Genomic DNA, 26,029 nt, shown 5'->3' with positions numbered 1-26,029 from the left:
TCTGTGAATACAAGATATACACCTCTGGAATGCAGTCACACATGGGGAGGGAAACAGGAGAGAATTCAGTCTTCTTTCTCCCCGTCTGAAAACTATTGACTAGGACTTTGAAGCAATTAAGGGTCCCCACCTCAGACAAAATTAACTTCCCAAGTTAAACTCTGTTCTCATGTACATAAATCTGACCACTGGGAAGGCCGAGTGACTGCAAAGATGTCTCTTTTATGAATTTAAGAAAATATAACAGGGAACTTATATTTTCTAATACCTGTAACAAAACCAGAGTAGAAAACACATCTATTCCATAGGTCTCATCAATAGCAAGGCTCCTCAGACTGTGTGATGTAACACTTAGGAATGGGCCATGAAGCAAGACACTGGTATCCCTGCCTCAGCTTCAGCAGCAGAATGATGTCAATCCCTGACAGCTTTAAGCTCTTTTATTCTTTAATGCATTTGGGCCAGAGGCAATGTTAGCGGTTAAAAAGTACCTTTTAACAAACACTGAAAGGATTATACATTGTAAAGCATGGAGATGGGAAAGGCAAAGAAAATACTTCTTCATGAAAGTAACTGTATTGGTTACATCATCTGTGCAGCACCTCACCTCATAATACTGCCATAATCCATTAACACTCAGCTTATTCCTCACTTAGAATCCTGACATTTACCTCTTTAGACTGAAGTCCTAAAGGCACTGATATGAATTGTTGCCAAAATCTCACCTAGCTCAGCCATCAATACCTTACAATCAATCAAGGCATCTAAGCAACAAGCCAGACCCTCAACTGAGCCATTCTGCCAGAATTCCTCAGGGAAGTCTGTGGGGCTATGCCAGTTTCTGTATAAAGGGAAAGCAGTGTGCCTTGTGAACAGCAGGTCCCACAGGGTGAAGGAAAGCAGTGCACACGCTGATTTCTTCCTCTTTGCAGCAGCAAGTTCAGCCAGTACTGGACAAGCAGCAAGTTCATTACTGGAGGCAAAGTGCCACTAAGTGTGCAGAGCTACAGCATTTCAGAGTCACACCTTGCCAGTCCCCCACGTGCCACTGGGGGTCACAGAGCCCCAGCCTCTGTCACTGCATGCATTCAGTGCCCACTGAGGAAAACATCTGGTGAAAGCTGGCTGCTCTCAGAAGGGATTAATCTGGAAATGCTCGACCCTGCCCAGATCAGGCTCTACATCAGGGTCTAACATGTTTACTAATGCATTACAAAGTAGCTCAGAAATATACAATGAGTATTTTACATAAGGAGGAGTTTAAAATGACCCTTTGTTCAACAACCTATTAGTGAAAATCATACGGGATGAGAAATCCAACTTTAAAATTCAGTTTCAAGTACCTGAACTCTGTAGTTCTTGGAATGAATATTTTTTAAAACAGTCTTGAGCAAAACAATGAAAACCTGTTTTGCAAAGTCACAAATCTCAGGAGGACCACCAGTTTTCCACAAAATCAGACTTTGTTCCTGAGTCATTTTCAAACAATAAAATAAAAAGGCACTCCAAAGATAGATGGATAGAAATTCAGACAATTCATTTGGCAGAAGAAGAACATTAGGCTTCTTCATGCCACTAGAAGCCCCAGATCTTTCCACAGCTTAGGCAGGAATAAAAGCACAAATTCTTGTCTTAGGATAAATACTGAGCACCTGTTAAATTTACTCAAGTGTCATATTAATTTGACCAGTAAGTGTCATTTTAATTTCTGTTTAAATGAAACTTTTAATGAGACATTATAACACTGGCAAACAAAACACCTGGCAAAAGTATATTTTAACACCTCCAATGAGCACTTCATTTTTAGATCTTTGAACATAGAATCTTAACCAAAAAGTGTGCCTATAGAAATCTCTGACTCTTGTGTTTAACAAAGGACATGTACACTGTTTCAGGTTGTAGGGACTGAAATAAATCTTGTGTCTGAGAAGCCTTGTTCCAGGGGTAAGAGGATAATTCCATCTCTGGGATCACAGTATTTCCACACAGATAGCCACAATGGGAGCAGTCAATAAGCTATTTCCAAATGTGCTTTCTTTTATTGTAGATACTAAAACTGCTGCTGCTGCCAGGTCATGCAACAGCACAACACATTTTGGCACATCTCAAAGTGAAAAGGGCAGAAAGGACTTAAAATCACACACCAACATTGTTCTGACACTTATTTTCTGCAACAGGCTGCAAATCTTTAACACAAATGTGTATTACTAGTGTGTTGAAAAAACTTTTTCCTGGTTTACCTCCTCAAGCCAATGAAAACACTGCCAGGCATGCCACTAAGTGTCTTTTGAGAGAACAGAATTCTAAGTCACACCACAGACCCTGACAGATTCCTCACAGCACACACTCCTTTGATAAGGCAGGCAGGTTAACTACACCCACCTGTACTCCAGATTTCAGTGAGGCTGTTCCCCCCACGTCAGCAGCTTCCAGGTCCCACAGCTCCCAGGCAGCAGGCCCAGAGCAGTGTCCCAGCCCAGCCCAGCGTACCTCATTGAGCGCACCAGCCTTGCCAGCAAAGTCCTTTTATCCTCGTTCGTGAACTTCATCACGCCCGGCGTCTCAAACTTCTGACGGATCCACTGGCACTGCTCCACATCGTTGATGAACATAAACTCCAGGCCAATGTGTTGGCAGTAGGTATGCTAGCAAGTGAAAACACAATGGAGAAGCTTTAGGAGCTAGTGGGCCTAATATAGCAGTTTAACAAAGAAAATAATATATTTTTGAAATTATATCCTCTGTTACTCTCCTGAAAGCTACCGCGTCTTCCCCTTCCACAATATCTCCCCCAAAGTAATTCTATAAATGAATAAATTGTTTTGTTGAATCTAGCTTTGTGTCACAAAGCTTTCTCTACAAAGTAACATTTCCAAATTTTTAAACTGGAAGATTCTTATCTTGTGCTACACTCAAAGTAGGCCAACAAACCTGCATTACACTGACTGGCTCATTTCACCTAGCTCAGTGCTTTTCTTACAAGCATAGTACACTCTTCTTTAGATACACCAGCAAAGATTTCAAGTAATTTATCAGAATTTGTGTATTTTATCACATCTTTTGTAAATGTAACCTTAAACCAAGAAATAAAGACAGTGAGAAGACAGCTATGAAGTCTAATGCAAATCATCTGATAACTGTCAAGTTTCAGAAACCTGTAAATGTGAAAAAAATCCAAGCAGCTGAGAGCAGAGAAAGGACAGAGAGAAATGCAAAGACACCACAGAAATTTTATCTCCTTGTTCATTCTTTAAATTTTATTTTTCTTACTTTAAAAAGAGTATTTCATTAGAAAAAATATTTCCAAAATATTTCCAAATATTTACAAGTCAACAGAAGTAAGACCTACTGTGAGTTTGAGACAAAACCACTCTCAGCCTAGTGTGTGTTCTCTACTGCCTTTAAGGAGTTCAATGTTAACCTCTATTAAAAAAAAAAAAAATAACAAAGCTCTAGAGACAAGAGGAAAGAAGAAGGGTATTTCTCCTTAACACAAATCAGTTCCTTAAGGCTTTTCTATTTTGCTATTGATTTTGTCCTTTTATTTGCACATTACAATTTTAAGGATTATTGCTACACAGATAAGCTAGAAGTGCAAAAACAAACAAAAAAAACCCAACCAAATACAGAGCTCAAATGCACAAAGATAATGTGGTTTAACAATTTACCATGCCTCAGCTAAGCCAACATAAAAGTCAAGCAACTGGGAATATCCAACAATGACTCACTCGGCAGCCTACAACTACATTACCATTCCTATTTGCTGCCTTGCTATTTTGAGTTTGCCTCTAATTATATTTAGTCCTTCAAATTAGTTTTTCTTTAAATTATTTTAGCTTTGATGACTTCCTATGGCATAAACCATGTCACCTGTCAGATAATGAAACTCTAGAAAAAAAAGTGGGGATGGAAAACAAGGACCATCACAGTCTATCAGCTACAGCTGGGCCTTCATGAATTTGGTACCAGCCTTCATATTTTTCCTCAAGTAAAGGTCTTACTAAAGCTGGGGATCTGAAAGCAACCCCTGAATGCACAGGTGTTTTATCTGTGTTACAAAACTTAAAAGACAATTTCTAAATGCTCTTCTCCTTTTAAACAATATCAGTTCTTTCCAGAACAAGGGCTAGCATTAATATTCTACCATATTCACCTCTTTTATACTCATCCTGAATCTATGTATTTCCAATATCCAGCTAATTGCACCGGTGGTGCTGTAACCTCTAGAAATAGTACAAAGGTTATTTCTAATGTTGTTGGAATCCTTTACATTAATTATAATATTAATAATAACTCTATTAATAAGCGGCAAATAATAAGGGGGTTTTGTGACACACTTGGAAAAAATTCACTTTGGTTTGAATGAAAACAATCCCAAATGAATCACGTCCCACTGACCTCCAGGCGTTTGATGATCTCTCGCAAAGACAGACTGTTCTCATTTCCTCCTATGAAGGTGGTTGTAGGCAGCTGAAAGACTTTGTCCAAATCTGATTCATGCAAACCATAAAACCCTGCAACAGGAACATTATTGATTTGCAAAGCAGAACAGGAGACAAAAAGGAAACCAGCATTGCTTTTCAAGCCATGGCAATCATATTTAATAAAGCAGTATTAAGAAAAAAGATTAAAAATTTAAAGTGTGAGTATTCTGAAGGTATCCATTAGTAAAATGGACTTTAATCTGGATTTTAAAAAGTGTTTGAATTAAATAGTCATTACTTGATTCTTTCTTAAATGCTCAAATTAAACAACTGAAATTAGAATCATTCTAGCCCTTTTTATATTTTACCATATTGTCATCAATTACCATTTATATTGTCATATATTTTACCATATGTCATCAGTTTTCCACACCACTTCCTACAGCTCACTGTTTAATAAAAAAACTGACTCTAACATAAGCAGCAAACAAAAAGAATCCCTCCTCACTGACAGAACCAGTTGGTTCTGTAAAATGGAAGCATTTTACATTAATAGACAGACCAAGAGAATGCACAACAGTTCAATAAAATGCTGTACAAGCACTCTGGAGAACTTGCAAAGTATTTCTATTTCCTCTGTTTTTAGGGAAATTAGTTTGAAATAGCCCTCTAATGACCTGTACAGCTCTAGTTCTCAGGCAGTGACCCCTTATAAAATACACAGACTTCCACACCCCCACCATCTAAAACTTGTTTAACCACATTGACCCATCTTGATTTGGACATATCTAAACTTGTTCTGGCTGAGAATATTATTTAAGAAAATATTTAACCTAACTATTATGCAGTTTCAAAAGCCAAAATACACAATAGACAAGACTGAAAGACTGGTATCAATGCAAGTTAAAGGCCTGGCATGATCCAAGTTTAACTTAGACCTGTTAAATGAAAGAACGAAAAACAGTTTCTTATAATTGTAAGAAGCAAAGGTGCAATACTTATAATACACCACAGTTATAGAACCTTATATAAACACTAAAACTACATATGTTCCTACACATGTAGAAATATTAGAAAAATTAAAAATAGCTTCTCCATTTTTAATTTTGAACTCTTTATCTTGGTTCCAGATAAGCTGTGACAATCACTTTAACTCTTGTAAGGCAGCATGCACATAACTCTTAAATCAATCAACTGCTTAAATGTTAAGTGACTTTTCTGAAGATAAAAGCAAAGCAGCAAATTCAGGATGAAATAATAACAGCACAAAAGATTTGAAAACAGGCCATAGGACTGCACTGCTACCACTTTTACTATACAGCACTGTCAGTAAATAACACCTTTTTTGCTTTAAAAATAATACACTTTAAAATTTAAATTTTGGCTTTAATAAAAATTTCAATAACATATTAAAAATTTCAGACCTGGCATGGCCAAAAATAAGCATAGGTATCACTACTTCTCCTTTTTGGTACTGTAACAGGTTTTTCCCAGCAGGAGGGGAGAGTGACACAGGGGGTGACAAGGCCTTTAGTGCCATTTGAAACAAAGCAGTGCATTTATTTCTTCACTTTTGATGACCTTCCCTCAGACTTCAAAGGCTCTTGATGTCCTCTCATGCATAAACCAGAACACATCCAGGAGTGATTTGGGCACACACAGAACATCTGTGCTTTGTACCACAGCACCACATATTTACTGAAGCATCACCTCGTGTTTAAAGAGATACCCTTGTACTGAAATCCTGAAAGCAATTCTATACTGTGACTCATGCAGTAGGTACATCTGTAACTACCTGCATTTTTAGAAGCAACTCTCAGAAGAAATTTCCTACCACAAGGTTTCTCAAAAAGAAACCAGAAGATGGGACAAAAAATGCACAGAAAAATCAAATATTAAAATAATTTCTGTCCTGCCAAAGACCTTTCATAGTTTCCTGCCTGGAACATTCAAGGATAGGATTTGAGATCTTCCTCTATTTTAGCTCTGCCAAGACTGGGTTAGAAATTTTGTTTCCCCTCAATTGAATCTCCTCAGTTACACTCTCAAACACATCCTCCCATCTCATTCAGAGGTCTGGCATATTTTTCCTTTGGGCATGAGAGTTTCAGTGGATGCTTTCTGATCATTCACAACACCCTGTACTAAATTATCTGTAGAGTGTAAAGAAATGTGTACTGACATGCTAGTAGTCACCCAAGCTCTAAATTAATTATATTTGCTCAGTAAATGTCTCATGTGTTTTCTAGTTGGTACTTTTCTTTGATTAAAGCTGACAAACTTCACAGAGAAGGCCCAATTTATGTAAGCACCCCTCTAGTCTTAAGCATCCACTTCCTTTATATGATCAGAACTGCTTCCTTCCCTACACTAGAAAGAGAAAACAGAGCAGCAAAATGTAGATATGCTTATAGTAAAATTAGGCAGAGGGTGTTTTACTTACTTCCTGCACTATGTTTTCTATCTGATCGAAAAAGCTTCCCTACACATCAAAGAAAAATTGATTTAGTGTCTTCATCAAGTAGAAAACCACATTTTAAACTAACCAAGTAGATTGAAGATCAGAGAAAAATCAATCAGGTGTTTTTTTTATTCAAGTAGAGAGCAGCAAAGAAATTGATCAGTGCCAATTTCTCAGACACGAGCCCTCCTAACAATGAGAACAGCCTTTGCAAAAGCAGACCCCAGTGCACTATACTCTTTTAGCAGTAAACTGAAGTTTATAATAGATGATATAATCACCCTTGGATTATATCCACAGGTAAAGAATTCTATGCTTTCCACGTTTTCTTTTGTTAACTTCAAATAGACTTCTTCAAGACATACATAAGGAATAAGTATCAGACATTAGATTCCAAATTTGGTATGAAATTTACCCTAAGTTCTCTGTCCAGTGCTTTGTTTATTGCTTGGTTTCCCTACTGACTACCCTTCAGATGCCCCCAGTTCAAACAAGTTTGAACTGTAATGCTATAAGAGTAATTAGGATTATCAGAATGTATTTATTAGTATTCATTTCTGGTGTGGTTCAAAAATAAAATATTTAGGGGGTTTATAACAATCATTCATCAGGAGATGAATTCACAGGAACCTCACCTGTGATCTCAGAGTAGAAACTCCTTCATCCTGAAATTTTAGCCTCCTTACAGATGCTCAAAGGCTCTGTATCATGATATCAGCAAGCAGAAAAGGCAGAAGCATCCCTGAAATGTGGCATCCCTGCCCCTAGAGGGGAGTTGTAACTAGGTGATCTTTAAGGTCTCCTCCAACCCAAGCCTTTCTAGGAATCTGTGCAATGTCTTATTAAATCACTTCAGGGATACATAAATGAGCATTTCAAATAAGAAGGCACACAGCTTACACACCAAGTTTATCAATTGTGGTAATAAGGTCAGATGGAATAAACGAATCCAAATCTGCATCCAGAATTCCAAGGGGATCTAGCTGAGCCACATGATGGCCACGGATCTGAAAATGGAGGAAATTAGGGCAAAATGAAATCACACTAAAAGTCAGGCAAAGGGAAAAAGTCAGTGATATCTCTCCATAATATCAGCCATTAAGCTGAACAAGCAAACACCACTAACATGATGACAGGGTTACATATTCCCAAGTTTTCCCATAAGAACAAAAAATAAGCATTATATCACTGATTACATATACACCTCTACCAAAAATTACACATTACAACACAATCTCCATTATGTCGGACACACAATTTAACTGGGATTACACTGGAGTTTTAGTGAAGAAGGCTTCTAGAGAGTACACTCTCAGTCTGTGGGTAAAATTAAGTAACTATGATGAGCCCAATAGATCTTTCCATTTGCCAATTCAGTCATTTTGTATTTTTGCCTGAATCCTCCTTTCTGCACCTGCAGTATATTAAAATACAGAATTGCTGACTTAAAACAGATTGGTGCTGAAGTAGTTTATATTGGAAGTGAAGGGATCACTCTTCCAGAGCTCTGCTCCAAATCAGATAGCATCTGACAGCACCTATTTTCATTCATGAAATTTCAGAAATTTGATCTGATAGAATTGATATTCAAGGCACTAAAGAACACAAACTGAGTGAGGAATTTAGCGAGCTTTCAATGATCAGTGTGACTGGTGTTAATGCAAGCCACAAGTTGCTATAATCTAGTGTATTATCATATAACATTGCTACAGAAGAAATAACTAATTGATCCCAGAGAGTCACAAATATAAAACCATTTTTAATATGCCTCTTATGTGTGACTCCCACATACCAAATTAACTCATTAAAAGCTTTGTATAGATGAATAATTTCTCCTTCTAATTTTTCTTTTTAACAACAAATTTGCATCCCTTGGGTAGAATTTCATTCACACTACTAGTATCCTAATTGTCTCTGAAAAAAATGCAAAATTATAGAGTGCAACATTAGCAGTGAAGTGCATCACACAGTAACAGAAGATGATTACAGTGTGGTTCATCAAGAAGGACCTGTAAAAACACTGTTCAATTATTGTATATTTGCAGGAGAGTTTATAACGAAATGGTTTCCAGTCATAAGAAACCAGAAATACTGCATCCTTTTTGGAACTATCAGCCCTGTAAACTCAGCCTGACTTCTGTTATTTTTTGCATCTCATGAATCACCAGTAATGAAACTCCAACAGGCCAAATGATGCCCATAGCAACATCTGTGCCATCTGACTGTTTACTGCAGCACTAAGTTTATCTGACTGGAACAAAGCAAGCAATTCTGTCTCAAACATCATCAACAGGAAAGAATTCACTTCCTTAAGTTACATTGGCTCTTCAGCATTAATAGAGAGAAGAAGATCAGCAGGAATGCCAAAACCCAGAAAGGCAGAGCAGTAAATGCTGTGCCATATTATTCCAGCAGCAGTTTGGTCTTTAACTAAAAGACGGTATTTCCCTCAATATCAAGGCATTTTTTAGTAAGTCCTACTACTTTCGCCGAATACAGAAAATAGTAACATCTGCAAAAATCAGAGATCAGCCTTGTGAAAACACAAACAAAGAAAATTTTCACCGATTGCCATATGACAAAATGCAAGTACAGACTAGCAGAAACTAGACCTTGATTTCTCTGGCCTCACTTTTGTTAAGCACACATATCCCACTGAAAATCCTTCTTTCAGTGTCCCCAGTGCTCTCTCTCCTAGAACAAGCAATAGATTAACTGCCTTTTCAAAGTCCAGCTCAACAGACTACAAAGCAGTTTAGCACAAAACCATAAAACACTGACAGGTTTGAGAAATGAAAATTCTGTATCCTTCTCCATTTCATTTCATTATCAGGCAAAGGAAGGTCACAAATTATCATATCCCTTCAACACTGAATTTAGAGGGTACTAAATACCTTTTAAAAAGCAGACAGTTGCCTTAGGCAATCCTCTGTGACTGTTTGTTGCAGACACATGGGTGCCTGCCATTTCTACAGACATTTCTGTTCCATCACTTGACAAATACAGGGAGCACAATGGCAATCCCTGAATTATTTTCAAGTAAATTGTGTCAAAGCAGCCTAACGTTCTACAATTTTCTATAATACTTCACCAAATTTTTACAGTACAATTGGTTATTTCCTGCATATCTATTTCTAAGCAAATTTCACATATTCTTTATATTCACAACCATTTCTACTCTTTTACAACAACCCTCCAACTCAATGGTGACAATGTGATGTGTACAAAAAAAGGTCTTTTAAGAAGCTCCTCTTCTATTCCCTCTCATAACACCAAAGAGGATTTAAAATACTTAGGGCAGGGAGGAACAGATCTGCTTAAATCAAACTGCAGGAAACTTCATGGGAAGTTACTAATTTAAAAAGTACTTGTGGAATATTTTGTCAAACACAGATCTAGTTTTATTGGTTAGTTATTTTTGGGGGGTTTCTTACATAATTTGTAAGCCTTTTATTGAAACTAAGATACTAAATACAAGTCTAAACAAACATATTTAAACTTATTTTTCATTTGGAAAACATCTAACAAAACCCACTGCCCTATTTCCAAATTCCTTCTTCTTTTAGAGAAAAATAATTAAACTATACTTAATTTCTTAATTTAATAAAAGGGTTAAAAATCAGAGTGTGAAACAAAATCAATTTTGAGGAACAGCTCTCTAAAAGAATCCATCAACGTTAACCCAAACTCAGTACTGTCAGCCTCCCAAAAATCAGTTTCTGGTTAATTCATCATTTCTCATCTCTCCTTTTACCTAAAATCCTGCTTAAATAAGCAATCTCAAGATTCACCTTAGATGTATGAGAAGGCAAGTACATTCCATCCTTTCCTAAAGATTGGCAGTAACATTTAGAACTGCAGTACAAACGTTCCCAGAGGTGAAGACACTCTCACAAACCATTGTCTCCATAAAGTCCTTCCGGGCTAAGCCAGATGACCAAAATCAGGCCTGTGGGTAATCTGAATTATGAGTTTGCAGCCCAGAAGATCACCCCAGTCTGAATCCAGCACTTCCATGTTTAGACACTGTGCTGGAAAGAAAAGCTGTCTAGTTCAAGACCTTTTGTATCAGAAGCAAGACAGTAGTTAAGACCAGAACACAAACAAGAACATAAAAAGGAAGAAGGTTGTTTGCACAGAAGAGGCCTTCCCACGCCGCCCCCAGAACGCACTTACTTGGTATGCCCTTATCAACGACTGCACAGCAAGGTGGTCTTCAACAGCCTTTTCAGCTGCCCCTGGTCGCGGGGCCAGGCCGTGGCTCTGCAGAAATGATCCCTTTCCTTCCTGCTGAGCTGGCAGATGGGCTGCTTGGCCAGCATTAGCACTTCGGAAAAACACATCCCAGGACTGGACACGTGTAGAGAGAAGAGAAATATTTACAGCTTCAAACTAAAGTCTCATCCAAAGCAGCTCTTTCAAACCGCAAATGGAACCTCACTGCATTACAGTGTTAAACACTACTCAGAGACAGCAAAAAAAAGAGCACTGATATGTCCCAGTCTCAGTACAACCGTGTGTTTTATTCACACAGAACACTTTTCCTCTCATTTCTTACACCGAGCTTGCTCAACAGAAAACTCTGCAGCACACAGGACAGTAAAGCATCTCCATATATTATCCAATCCCACAGTTTTTTTTAATTGTGCTGTTTATAAAGGCAGTCAAGAATGGGTACAAAATAATGCTGCTGGTAAAGAGCTATCAAGCCTATAAAACAATGAACCTCAATAAACTAAATCCTTTCCTTTAATGATGCTCATAGAATTTATGGTACTTCAAGACACTCACTGATTATGTTAAATCAGAATCAGTCTTAAGAGCTTTACTTGAAGAAACTTTAAAAGCAATTAAAGTTTTTTGAGTGAGACTTGTTCTAAAATCCTTTCCTCACCAGCTTAGGTTACTTTACCATGAAAGAAATTATGGGCCTGGCTTCAGGTGCAAGTCATAATTTTAGAAAAGTACTTATCTCAGAATCACAGCAAATAAGAGATCCTTTTATTTCCTTCTGTGCTTTTACACAAGCTCCTTCATTCACATATGCCCAAATCTCGTTTTCCTGAACTGTTTTCGTTCTGATGAGGTGGTCACTGTGCCAGGTTAGAATGGTATCAGATATATTAATGCTAACAGAGAGCCGCAGAATGGGACAAAACATGTGAGATACTTATACTCAGCAAAGAACAAAGTCTGTGTAAAACACTTCCCTCAGCTGGCTAACTTCAGAAAACAAAAAGGAAGCTATTTAAAAACTTACATATCTTTGTGACTGGAACAGAAGATGTGCAAGAGATAAAGTTCTGCAAGGCTGCAAGCCTTGCAGATTTCCATTACATTTCAAAGAACCAAGTGCCAGAAAAAAAGAAAAAGTAGTCCAAAGCAATTCTTTTTAAAAGATTACTTAATATATGCATTACAGAACCAACAAAAGAATCAAAATAATATAAGCATGGCATGACAGAAAAATATTTACAAAATCCTTTTTGCTTTCATTAACAAAAAGTCTTCATACTGAAATTTCTAAAAGCTCCAAGGTGTTCAGAAACACCACGAGAGGGGCAGCATAAAGAAGCTAAACATCACCCAACCTCCCAAGCTCAAGTTGTGGAAGTGAGGGGATTCATTGAACCTGTGGGTGGGAATCTCATCATTAGCATGAGGCCACTGCCCAAGAAACATTGTTTTAATGCACCCCTCTTCCTTCTTTATTCATACAAAGCTGCATCAATACAAATACAGTAAACTTAATTTATCACCCTGCTCTTACACAGGCTTATCTAAACATAGCCTGACTTTTATATGCCCTGACAAATTAAGGCAGACAGATCATGTGTGGTGCCCAGTTCCAGACACACTGATGAAGAATTCATTCCTCCTTTCTTCTCTTATTTATGTCTGTTTCCTATATTCTTCTTACCTTGACATCTTGGCAGCCATACTGAGATTAGAAGTCTGAATTTACATCCTATAAGTGGTGCACAAGAGCCTATAAGTGTGACTGTATTTCACCTGGGATTCTCTCTCTACACCTTCTTGGTCTGTGTTAAGAACAGTATTGTTATTCCATGCCTACACAGCACCCAGTCCGAGAGTCTGGAGATCCCTGACAGTGAAAAACAATCATAATCCCTTATTTAACTACACAAGTTACTTAGACTGAAGAAATTATTTGGGCAATACACAGTAACAAATTATCATTAAACATTAAATTAGGAAATTCCTAACATACATTTGGATCCATTACATCTCTCACATTTGAAGTTTTAATAAAGAATTTGCTTTGCTTATGTTAAGGTTTATTCCTTACTTTTTCTAACACCATGATACATGATGATAATAACATAATTATTCCTTTTTTGAGTAAAACCTTTCATTTAAATGTAAAAGTTACCACAGCACAGTCCCACAAACAACTGAACGTGTTTTTAGACAAATGCTCTGCTGAGAGAGTTGTTAACAAACTCCAAATAAACATGCCGAACAAATGATCTGTTTAAGGAGAATCAGTATAGGGCTCTTTCTTCATGCAAACTCACAAATATAAAGAAAATGTTTCCATCTGAAGATGCAGCCAGCTGAGACAGAATGGACCCAGACTATTTTTTCCTATCACATTTTTGAACTTATTGATTTGTTGGACAGGCTTGACATTTAATCAGAGGGGAGGGAAAATACATCATTTGGCTACAGAAAATTAGTTTTTACTAGATACACATCCATCAAAGCCTCTACAAATTTCTATAGTGTCTTTCAAGATTGATACCAGATTATAGTCTTCAAGTTCTGTGTATCAATATCAGTCTTTGGCAACAGCATTTGCCATGTGACTGAACAGATAGAAGACCAGCTTGCTCTCATTGAAAACCTGCAGCTTCTCAACTAAATTAGTAAAGTTTGTCAAGAGAATGGTAGAGGAGATTTATAATAGAGAAATATATTCACAAAAAATACTATAGTGATAGATTATACATTTTCTTTCCTTCTGCCAGCAAATCTATACTGTAGTTAACCATTATTTTCTCAAGTAATATAACACAATTTAAGTGATTCAGTGGCAACATTTTACTGTCATATAATAAACAGTGTTGCAATTAGAATAACAAGCAACATATGCTTTATCTTGATTTTGGTTTGGGTTTTTTTCCTAGTGCTATCACAATACTCATCAACCACAGTGAGGACAGTAAAGCCTTAGAAGACACACACTGAGCACCACTATATCATTTAAAAAAGAAAATTAATAAAATTAAGTCAAAGCAAAACAATCCCCCACACCTTTTCCTAGTCCATAAACCAAGGAGGTGATTACACACTCATGGCAGAGCAGCTGCACACAGGATAACATGGCAGGCATTGTGTACTCCATAGCAAACCATGCAGTTTTGTAATTAATCTTGTGATAGTAATAACTGAGCCTTGTCAAGCTTCTCTCTTATGATCTATGGCCCTGACACCAAGCTTCAAGGAGAAATAATGATGCCTTTTTCAAGGCACACGTCATTTTATTCTGATTGTTGTTTTGGTCACTCTGACGATAGGAAATTCAAAAGGCAAGAAAAAGCAGGAAATAATCTGAAGTGGATTTGTACAAAGAATAGAAACTCTTTATATATATGTATAATATCTATTATATATATATGCATATTCCTTGATACACAACCATGATAAAAACAGAAAGGAGAAATACTTTGGAATATGACTGCCATATTTCAAACAGCTCTAAATAAGCATACTTGGGAAGACATGTCCAATGAAATCTTCTGAGAGGGAAATCAGTTCAGGAGCCCTAATTAATTGGAGTTTCTAAGTACAAGTGAATAGAGTATGACTTTTAAAGCCCAGGAAAAATCAAGCTTTTCCATCTAATCAATGAGGAGGCACATCCCCTCTGAAAAAGGGTCATCCGAGAAGAAACATGAAGAGAAATAAGGTATAAAAAGGAAAATTAGGAAAGAGAATGCAATGTCTAAATGCACAAGCTGTTTCTCTAAATCATGCTGGACATACCAAATAAAACAACTAAAAAAAGTGGCCTGCAGAGAGCCAAATCATTAACAAAACCATAATCAACACCACATGGAGTCTCTTGACATAGTTTTCCAAGACTTCCTGTCCTTTCCATACCCAAATGACAAATGCATAATTTTACAGTCAAAACCACAGCACGAATTTTTCTGAATTTTTAAGAAAACAGGGTGATTTCAACACTTAACATTTTAAACTTGTTTTATGAAAGCTCAAGTTGAACAATTTCTGTCAACAAAAATCTGGGGAAGGTATTTGCAGCTTTCAGCCAATGAAATGAGATGGTTTTCAAGAAACTAAAAATTAATTTTGTTGATGAAACAAAGCAAAATTAATTGGCATTCTTCTCCCACTCCCCTTTTTTCATAGGCTGTGAAAGAACTAATAACTTAGGCAAGAATAGCTGTAATCCATTATTTCCATCCATCATATTCTTTCAAGCCTCATAAATCAGGGACACAGTGAATTTACTTCAGTTTGTTATGTTGCAAGTTTATTAAACACAGTTAACCTAGAAAAGAATTCACATAGTTTTATAATCGTGCTCATTTGGGCTGGGATAGTTAATTGCACAGTAACTGGTTTGGGTTTCAAAAGGGGGTTGGCAATATAGAGACATTTTTGTTATTGCTGAGCAGAGCTTACACAGTGTCACGGCCTTTCTACTCCTCATCCCACCAGTGAGGAGGCTGGGGGTGCACAAGGAGCTGGGAGGGACAAAGCCAGGACAGCTGACCTCAACTGACCAAAGGGATATTCCAAACCACATCATGCCCAGCATGGGGAAAGAAGAAGGAAGGGGGAACATTCGGAGTGATGGTGTTTGTCTTCCCAAGTCACCATTACATGTGCTGGAGCCCTGCTGTCCTGGGGATGGCTGAACACCAGCCTGCCCATAGGAACTGGTGAATGAATTCCTTGTTTTGTTCTGCTTTGCTTGTGCTTTGTTCTTTTGCTTTCCCTATTAAACTGTCTTTATCTCCATCCACAAGTTTTCTCACTTCCACCCTGCTAATTCTTTCCCTCATTCATGCATGTGTGTGTGAGAGAAAGCACAAGTGGCTGCGTGGTTTCCAGATGGGGTTAAACCACGACAAAAATGCATCTTGAATCACCTGGGATCCACTCCCTAGGCCACACCCTGCATTCCACAGTCAACTCATTTATTGCTTGCTGTTCAACCCACAACCTGCATCACCTCAACAGGATCCATGATCAGACAGCTCTTGAAGCGCCAGATTAAATGGATGGCCTTTCGGCAGAATTTTTAGCATTTCTGCCTACCCCGAGCACCGACCCGCAATGCGCAGATGTGCATCTCCCGGCCGCCTTGGTTCAGCACCCTGGCCAGCTCCGGGCGGAGCGCCCCAGCGCTGCCGCCCGCTCCCGGCTGCGGCGGGTTCTGCACTCCTCTGCCCGCACCGAGGGCAACTTCCCACCCACAGAGACGCCTGCAGGGCTTCCCAGCAGCAAAACGCACCCCACTGCAAAGGGGCTGAACCAGGAATCTCATTCATCTAAAACGAAAGAAGTTAGCCAGAAGCCAATATAATGTAAATACAATAAAAACCAGGATGTCACCTTGATGCCACTCCTTATGCATGAGTTCATCCTTTCAGTATCCCCAGTAGAAAAGTGTTGATTTCGATCTACAGCCTTGACACATCATGAGGGCTTTGCAGAAATTCAGTGCACCCACACAACACGCTATCCCACCCCACACTGGTGAAGCTCAGCTGGCAGCTACAGGACAAGGACTCAAAGTCAGATAAGAAAGAGCCATTCCTGGAGAAGGTTTCTCCATCCCAAGTTCAGGCGTAAGATAAAAGTCCTAGGATCAATCTGCTATGTGAATAAGAGACGCTCTTCAGAGTTGGCACTGCATATGTCATCTTTCAACAAGACTAAGTTCATGCACAACATCCAAAGTTAAAAAACAGCTACAAACCACCCTTTTTGGTTTCTGCCCTCCGCATGCGTCACTTCCTCACGCTCTAGACAGATTATCAGACTTAGAACAACAACTTCTAAGTGACATTTTGATATACACGCCTCAAGAATAAGGGAACAGACAACCAATTTGGTAAGTATTTTGAGCACAATTCATATTACTTCCTGGAAAATGACTCGCCTGTCTTAGAATTGATCAGACTTCTCATCAACTTCTTAAGTTACTATACATGTATCACCATAACAGAGCCCTCTTTGTCAGCAGAAAGCTTGTTAAAAAATAAGCCTATGTATTTTGTCCTCAAGAAAGGATTTGGGTAATAGAGTTTTTAGAAAAGCAAACAAATGTCTATTGCCTGAAGAGAGAAGGAGAGACGCAAATCAAAATACTTTTCAAGATACTTCAGAAGAATATTCTGACAATTTCAGATTCAGTTTTAAAGTTAAAACTTCCATAGTTTAATCCAAAGACAACAGAACGTTCATCTTCTTCAGACAGTTTAGAAGTACCAACATCAGAACATTATTTAAATATATTCTCTGATACAGCCTTACTATAAACCAAAAAATTAAATATATTTTATTCTTGGGTCTTCTTCTAGATGCAATGAATTACTTAACTGCTTGACCAGAATTTCCATGGAGGAATAAAGTTTCAGAGCAGCTGTCTATTTCTGGACTGTACTTATCCTTCTTTCCACTCTGCTCACCATTCTTGTGCCTCCTCTGTACTTTCATACTTGCAATATCACATCTTACACCAATCAATAGGTGGGAAATTAATTTCATGTTTTTCATTTCACACAAGACCTTTTCCTGAACTTTTTATTAAAAAGCGAGTGAAAAAGTAAAAGAAACCTATTCCACTCTTAGCCCAGCATTACAGTCAAGTTTTAGACTTACCTTGTGTACACTTTTAGGGTTTTCAAGCCATGCATAGTACATTTCCTCCACGTAATTGGAATTACTCCCACTCAGGAATGGCTCTGAGGTTCCTGATGAAACATACCGTTGGCCATGTAAAAATGCCCTTCTGGCTATATCCTGATTTTCTAGAAGTTTATAGCCGTGCCTCTTCAGCGTAGCTGCAAACAACTTCAGATGACTCATGTTTGTTTATTAGCCAGACGATCCAAGTCTATTAATAAAATAAAACCAAATTTAATCAGAAGAAGAGACAATGAATTGCAGACACATTTCAGCCTCACAGGAAAAACTGAGGTTTCTGGCTACAGCGCCCTAGTACAAGGCTGAGGCCTAGGCATGAAGCTCCCTTCAGAGTTACAGCCACAGCAGTGGAGTGGCTGCTACTGGCCATCCCCACATCAGCCAGCTCCTCTCTCAGCTCCTGTAACTGGTAACGCCACCCTGCTCCCTGAAGCAATCACCATCTGTACCGCCAGGCCCAGCTCCCTGGAACAAATGGAGCTGCTAATCACTGACCTCTCCAGAGCTCCTGGCAGCCCCAACTGCTTCCCCTCTGTTTGGAAAGCTGTGGCCTTTTACCCAGTCAGGCTGGGCTGAGGTCAGCAAACAGTGTCAGCCACAGGTGCTGCGGAAAACAAAAAGCCGCTACCTCAAATTTCTGCCATGAGTAATGGAGCTGACTAAATAATTAAAAGTGTTAGTTAAGTGTTCATATTGACATTAGCCTTCAACCAAACAGTGAAACACTGAGAAAAGGCTCACTTTAATGTGTTTTCCTAACTGGCAACATTTATCTTGTGCTTCCAATGATCTCTTATGAGCTTTGTAACAAGAACAGCAGATTCCATGCAATTTTGAATTGAGAAATTCAATTTTCCAAGTTAATTTCCCACAATAAAGGTTGAATCTTCTGAATGCTGTACACCATTAGCTCCAGTGCTAGTAAAGGGAATCAGGGCTCACCTTCAAAACAAAAAAAACCAAATGCATCTTAAAATTAGTCCCAAAATAATATACTATTAATGTTGAAGTTGCTAAAACTGCAAAGAAAGAGCAATAATGTGAAAAGAAATTATTAATTTTGTTTTCATTTTTAAAGTATTTAGAAAGCTACAATATCATGAAGGATAAGGTATTAATTTAGAACAAGTAAAATTCAGCTTTAACTCCATAGTGTCTCTCATTTGTTTAGCTGTCCACCTAGAAAATCATTTATTTGGTCCAAGGTAAAACCCAGGTCTTTTGTTGCTTGGTGTGACTGCACAATTGCTAAAAACAAAAGTACTGAGCTTCCAAATGAACTTCTAAGTTTTTTTAAGAACAACATTATTTTGAGTAATAGAAAAAAAATTTATGCTACCTATTACATGTTAAGATTTCTTCATCTCTAATTCAAAAATAGATACTATCAAAAAACATAAACATTTTCTGTATATAAATCCTATTAAATTATTTCTCACCATTTCTCCTCTTATAGCCTCCTTTCAAAAAACAAAATACATGGTCATAAAATGCCTATTTTTTAAGGGATAGGAATAGCTATATTCTTCATAATCCAATTTAAAAGTTAATATTACTCTTTAAAAAAAATAAAAAGGGCTCCTACTAAATAAAACAGTATTACTTCTTGCTCTTCTCTGGCATCACATTTTTAGCTCAACATCTATTTTAAAAACTGATGACTAGATCCTTTTCTTAGTCACTAACTACCATTCCAGCAGTGAACTGTCCTTGATCACACCAGGTTCCCTTGTCTACTCTTTCAAGACTTCTGCAGCCTTTTCACTCTCACCCACCAGCAGACCATCATCCACTTACCAGATGCTCTAAACAAGCACTTGTCCACATTCTCCATATCCCCAGCCATGTGAAAGTGTTCTTCCAAGGCAGCAGTGCTGAAACTAGCACCCAGTCCTCATTTAAACCTATGAGCTTCTCAAAAGCACACACCCTTATCTCTCCACCTGGCTTTTGCAGCAAATTGGCAGCAGCTGGGCTACTGGTATGCTGAATCCCTACTCACCAGTGTTATTTCCTACCTGTTTATATTCCCTTCTCATTTCCCACTTCACACATTCAAAGCTTATTACAGCACCTGTGTCAACACCCGTCTCTGACCAGGGCTCCCAGGCAACTGGAGGAACATGAGCACCACCAGCACCATTTTGGAAGCAGATTAAGTCCTGCAGAAGCACTAACAGAACTCATATACTGCCTGTACACACAATGCTCTGTAAGATTTAACAGCAAGCATTCATTATGTCATTTTGCAAAACTGGGTGAGACTTCAACATGTTATAACAGTAAGAACAAAGAGGTCATTATGGCACTTACAGCATTATGTCTGTGCCCATTGTCATAGAAATTATTATCATTGCACCTACCTCACTGGATGCAAATCTCACCCTCTGCTACAAAACCTTTGCACATGTACACTCACTCCTAAGGGATTACCTACTCTCACTTAAAGTACTTTGTAAAGACTTCAGAGAGAAGGGAAAGAGAGGAATGTTTTTTCCCAGTTTATCATACTGCAGCAGCAAGCTTCTTAAGCACAGGTAATTTTACATTTTTTCTTCATCATATAACCTGAAGAATGTTCTGTAGCTTGTTCTTCTAGAACTTAGTAAAAAACACATAACATAATAAGAAAAAATTGTCAGGGAAATTGGAAAATGGGTGTAAATAACATAATATATAACAGAAAAAAGAGCTTTTAAGTGGTACCAGTCACTTCCCTCTGGTTCCATTTAAATTTCAAAATAGGGTCAGATCCATACTTCAAGCAGTAACTACTGCTTATTCAATCTATAAAAGCATAAGGAGCTATGTCATTCCAGCCAGACTTCAGTTACAGATTAATATGACTCAAAACCCTGGACTTCTTCCTAGTTTTTCCTTCTGCACACACCGCTCTTCAGCACAGATGTCAGCTGTCAGCAGCTGAACAAACCAGAGACCACCAGCGTGACCCCAGACCATCCCGGCCCACTCAGCCTTGAGACTGCCAGTCAGAAATCAGCACCCAGGACAGCGCACAGGGCTCGGGAAGAGTTAGAACTGTTCCACTGCACAGTTTCCCAAACCAACCCTGAAATGAACACAGTGATTGGAAAGGGATCAAGCTGAGCTAAAATCAACCTAAAGAATGGTATTAATTAAATCGCTACCAGAGGTCAAAAAGAAGAAAGAAGCAGTGAACCACAAGAACAACCTGATATTTAATGCACCACAGCACCCTCAAAATGGTGGAAGTAAATGAAAGCCCGAAGTAGCTGAAAATTCCTGCAGCTGTTCTGCCTCAAACGACGACCTAGCTTTCACCTTGGCACTTCCACCTCTAGAAATGCCCTAATGTCACAGTCTTGGGAATTATTCTACCCAGGTTTCTAGAGGGTCATAGAAGCTTGTGGAGAACAGACAGCAGACATTTCTGATAGCAAAGGTTTTATCCAGCTCTTCAAGATCACTCTCAGAATAAATACACTGCACATATGAATTAATACCCTCCTGGTATTGTCAGTGCCCTTAATGAGTTTCTTAACCCATGTGAAACCCTGCTGCTCATGTTCTTTATGCTCTGCAGAAGTGGTGGGTAAAAAATCTGGTCCATGTTTCATAAAAATAGTTCTTCATCCACTATCATGGCAATTTCCCACAATGTTCCCCACACAGCTTACTCTTAAAGTTCTTTTTAAGATTGATTAATTCAAATTTAAAAAGGCTGACAGCAAAAAAAAAATGGATGAACATTATAAAATTTCTCCAAAAGATTATCATAGATAACTTAAATTACAGATACAGGGAATACCCTTATTAAATAAGGCTACTTCAGGGATACCTCCATGCACTAAATGTTGTTGTTTTTTTGTTTTTTTTTTTCTCTCAGCACAGAAATGCCGTACTGTATAGAGAATCCTAACTCTCCACACAGCAAGTTGTCCTGCAGGAGGTTTTCCAGCGGCGCATTGGCCCCAAGGCGCACCCCGCCAGTCCTGGGCAATGGAAGCGTCTCGGTGCCATGGAACTTAACGGATTTATTACCCTGCCCTGAAAAACGCCTTCAGCGGGTACCAGAGGGGTAACACCCCACAGTACCAAAGGGATGACACCACCACAGACTCCAGCCTACCAACAGAGCAGAGGGAGGGTCTGGGAGGGTCGGGTTTGTTCTGCGGCCCCTCCCCGTAACGCCAGGACGCGGCGTCCTGGTCACCCTGGCCACCGGGGGCCGGAGCCTGCCGGGCTCTCGAGGCGCTCCCGGCTGCGACGGGGCTGAGGCATCACCAGAGCCCGGGCCAGGACGGGCCGCCCCGCTCGCCCCACGCTCCGGGGCCCGGCCCGGCCCGCGGCGCGACCCCCGGCAGCCGCACGGCGAGAGGCCCCGCCGCGCCGGGGGCCTGCGCGGGGGACGGGCCCTGCACCGCGGCCGGGCCCGGCCTGGCTCCGCCGCCCCCCGCCCCTCACCGGCGCGGACAGACCTGCGGGGGCGCGGCGGCTCCAGCGCATCCGCGGAGCGCGGCAGGGAGGGCGCGGAGGGAAGGGAAAGGAAAGGAAGGGAAGGGAAGGGAAGGGAGGGAGCGGCGGGAGCGGCGGGGCGGGGGCCGCACCTGCATCACGTGAGGCGCGCGTTGAGGTCACGGTGGGGCGGGGCCGCGGGCGCTGCGCCGGCACCACCGCCCCGGGACACACCCGGGACACAGGACACACCCGGGACACACCCCGGGACACGGGACACACCCGGGACACGGGACACACCTCGGGACACGGGACACACCCCGGGACACGGGACACACCCCGGGACACGGGACACACCCGGGACACGGGACACACCTCGGGACACGGGACACACCTCGGGACACGGGACACACCTCGGGACACGGGACACACCCGGGACACACCCCGGGACACACCTCGGGACACCGGACACACCCGGGACACCGGACACACCCGGCACACCGGACACACCCGGGACACACCCCGGGACACACCTCGGGACACGCCCCCGCCCCCGGACACGCCCCCCCGGCCCCTCACAACCCTCGGTCTTTCACAGCCCCGGCCCCGCACAGCCCTCGGTCCCTCACAGCCCCGGCCCCGCACAGCCCCGGCTCCGGCGGGCACAGAGGGCGTTCTGATGCTCCCGCCCCTCAGCTCTCACCAAGCAGGTAAATACAGGCGAGAGCACCGCGCCGGTGAGCACCTGCGACAGGGAACGCCTAAGGAAACCCATCCGATGGACAGGCTGCTCGCACCGCTCCTGTGCAGGAGAAGCTTGACGGGAAGAAGATGGGAAGTTTGACAAGGGGCAAACGAAGTGTCCCAAGGACACACATGTTTGCTCTCCAAAATTTGTACATAAAGTAGACTGAATGTAGTAGACCTTGACAAATTGATAGTATCTGGCTTACATGACCAAATATAAAATGCCAGATGACACAATTTCAAGTGTTCCTTTGCTGGTAGAATTCTCATTTACAACTTTCATGTTTTCTTTTCTCCTGGTAGCCTTCAAATTACATATCTGTCTGTTTTCTCTCATAAATCAAAAGTTATGTATTTTTTTATTTACCTGCTGTTAATCAAGTTACAACAAAGATAAATGCCTATATATGGTAAAACTGGTATTTCAGCTAACTATTGACACCATCACATACATTCCAATGTTTGGTAACTTTCTGGGTAAGTAATAAAATTAATGGGAAAACTAGACACACCTTAAAGGAAGAGAGAAAGAGCTATAATTTGTTTTGTGCTAAGGATATAGTGCAAAAATGAGTTTATCAGGGTCACATGGGCAGAAATGGAAAGGAAAAACCTGAGGAAGGAACACAACAGGCTTCATCTGGGGTTTTGTCACCTAACGGTCACTCAGACTTTTTGAGGCTTACTGGTTGATACAATTGTTGATTAGAGTAAAATTAATTTCTTCAAGATGAAAAAACCCTTAATCCTCACATAAAGACATCAAAAACCTTATTATCATCTCAGCAGTTTTCCTAGCAGCTGTGCACCTTCGGGGGACTGCAGAGTGAGGGTGTGAATGATGCGTTCATGGTTTTGTGCTACACTGTTTAGTGCAGGGAACAGATGGAGCAGGGATGGGGCACAGGGAGCCCCCAGGACGGCCCATTCCTCGCTCAGTGCTCCTGGGGAGGGCGGCCCAGCACCCCTGCACAGGGAAACAGGAGCTGAACTGGTACTGGCAGCTGGCCAGATGCTGCTCGAGCCTTCTGGCAAGTGGTGAAACATTGTTAGATGCTGAAACTACTAATTGAGTCTTAACCTTATTATGGGCAGACAGAAGCCATCTTTAGAGCAATCATGTTATGCTGACTGAACATAAATTAAATTAAAAATTATAGTGAGGACAAGCAGACCTCCCCTGCACTTTAGAGGGAAACCCACATGTCAAATCTGACTGTGAATACCATTGCAGTGAATAGGATAAATTAAATATGCTTGGATAGACACTAAGATATTACAGTAGGTTTCAAGTGCTTATGTTGTTCCCAAAAGCCTTTGCCCAGTTTCACATTTATGTTATTTTTCCTTTCTTTCTTTTTTTTAATGCTTTGCACCATGGGAATTTGTATGCTTGAAACAGCAGGATTCTGGTTGATTGGGATTTGGAGGAGCTCCCAAATTCTCCAATATTCATTGTGACTTGGTTGTCTCACCAGCCTGCCCCAGCAGCTTTTGGTGTACTGAGCTATTGCCTCGCTGCTGCTGGCTTCTGGTGTCACTTTGTCACCAGTCTACATCCCTGAGAAGCACTTGCTTGCCACTCATCCATTTGCTCTCCAGTGAGACCATGGTGGACAATAAGCGATTTGCCCACAATTCCTGGTTCAATTCTTACAATTTCCATTTACAATTCACATTTACCTGCCCATTTATGTGTCCACTTGTATACTTACCTCTCCCTCCAGCCAGCCAAAGGGAGATCCACACACTGGCTTTGCTTCCTGCTAAACCATCACATTTCAAAGTTGGCCGGAATGGAAATCCATCAGCAGAATGAAAACTTTGAACAAAATTGCAATCCCTAGCACACACGCAGTCAAGTGTGCCAGCTTGCTTTGCATGGGTCTCATACCAGCTCCATAGTGAGGAAATGTTATGTGCTAGAAAAGTTTTGTAGTGGATAAAATGTACAGCACAGGATAGTCACAACAGCGCCCCTGTGCTGTCAGAGGTGAAATTGCCTGCTGTGCTGAAAGACACACTTGCCAGGCCATTTTTATATTTATCCTCACGTCCTGTAGCACCAGTGTGAATCTAACAAGTTTGCTTACTTATTTCTGCCTCATTTCTGTCTTAACTCAGGCATGAGTTAACAAAACTAGATCCAACCTGTTTAAACAATCCAAAGCATATTTTAACAAAGCTAGAACCCAGCTGGTTTTGGAAACTCACTGTGCTGCCCACTGAGGGCTCAGTGTGCTTGTTGCAGGGTATGGTGCTGCACACCCCTATAATGCCTTGCTCCTGTCTTCTCTTGGGTTTGGTATGAGGATTTTCCTGATGGATCAGCAGCCACTTGCAATCAGCACTGAGCCCCTGTGGTTAATTGCTCCACACAACTCTCTCTCCAACACAGCACGACTTCTCCGTGGGCTTGTTTTTTAAAGGGTAATCTCATAGGAGGTGGTCGGGGTACAGGATTACTCACAGAAGGACAATCTCATTAATAGCTTCCCCTCCTGAGATAGATACATTTATGTGTTTTTGGCAACTCTTCATTGTTGTTGGTAATGTAATTCCACTAGAGACAATGTTGACCAGAAGTTCTCTTTAAGCCAAGCCAGAAACTCCATTTGCCTTTATTTCCCAATGTGCTTATTACACACAGACTACAAAATAACAGAGGTTCAAATCTAAAGCACCATCTCTTATCAAAGCAAGGCAATTTGGAAACGGCAAAACCTGCTCTCACTTGGAGCCTAACATGGATGTCACACAGGACTCTGGCCACTATGTTTGTCTAACATTTAAATCTGAGACCTAAAAACCTTAGAGCCCAGACCAAACAGCTGCAACAAATGATTCAGTCAGTTTTCAAAGGAGATGCTTTGGGGGGTTTCCTAGGTAGACATTTCAAATACATGCTAAAACCCTTTTTTAATCCCTTTTTCTGTCAACAAATAATTTATCAAGCTTTTCTCCCTCCCCAGTCCTACCTAAAAGAAGTATTTTAATTACATCTGACACCTCCTGCAGAAAATTTCACATGAAA

General features: G+C 40.4%; 1 protein-coding gene across 5 annotated transcripts in view; it reads right to left on the bottom strand.

The window, feature by feature from the left end:
- The window catches only part of OGDHL (oxoglutarate dehydrogenase L), a 47,941-nt gene extending 25,446 nt beyond the window's left edge, over positions 1–22,495 (bottom strand). The window contains exons 1-7 of one of the 5 annotated variants that reach the window (XM_068197263.1): positions 22,367–22,417; positions 22,272–22,336; positions 17,767–18,001; positions 11,062–11,235; positions 7,790–7,892; positions 4,399–4,514; positions 2,491–2,645 (exon numbers count right to left, since the gene is read on the bottom strand). In XM_068197263.1, the coding sequence (XP_068053364.1) occupies positions 2,491–2,645; positions 4,399–4,514; positions 7,790–7,892; positions 11,062–11,235; positions 17,767–17,973 (755 nt within the window). In that variant the 5' untranslated portion in view covers positions 17,974–18,001; positions 22,272–22,336; positions 22,367–22,417. Of the gene's footprint in view, positions 1–2,490; positions 2,646–4,398; positions 4,515–7,789; positions 7,893–11,061; positions 11,236–17,766; positions 18,002–18,306; positions 18,422–19,531; positions 19,555–22,271; positions 22,337–22,366 lie in introns of those variants that run through there. The other 4 variants (XM_068197264.1, XM_068197267.1, XM_068197268.1 and 1 more) reach the window with 4 other exon arrangements.
- Positions 22,496–26,029: the final 3,534 nt, after the last annotated feature.

The sequence above is a fragment of the Anomalospiza imberbis genome, chromosome 8 (genome assembly GCF_031753505.1).
Source record: "Anomalospiza imberbis isolate Cuckoo-Finch-1a 21T00152 chromosome 8, ASM3175350v1, whole genome shotgun sequence".
In the NCBI taxonomy this organism is placed as follows: Eukaryota; Metazoa; Chordata; class Aves; order Passeriformes; family Viduidae; genus Anomalospiza; species Anomalospiza imberbis.
The sequence above is the reverse complement of the archived record's forward strand: the minus strand, read 5'-3'. Positions and strand labels throughout refer to the sequence as shown.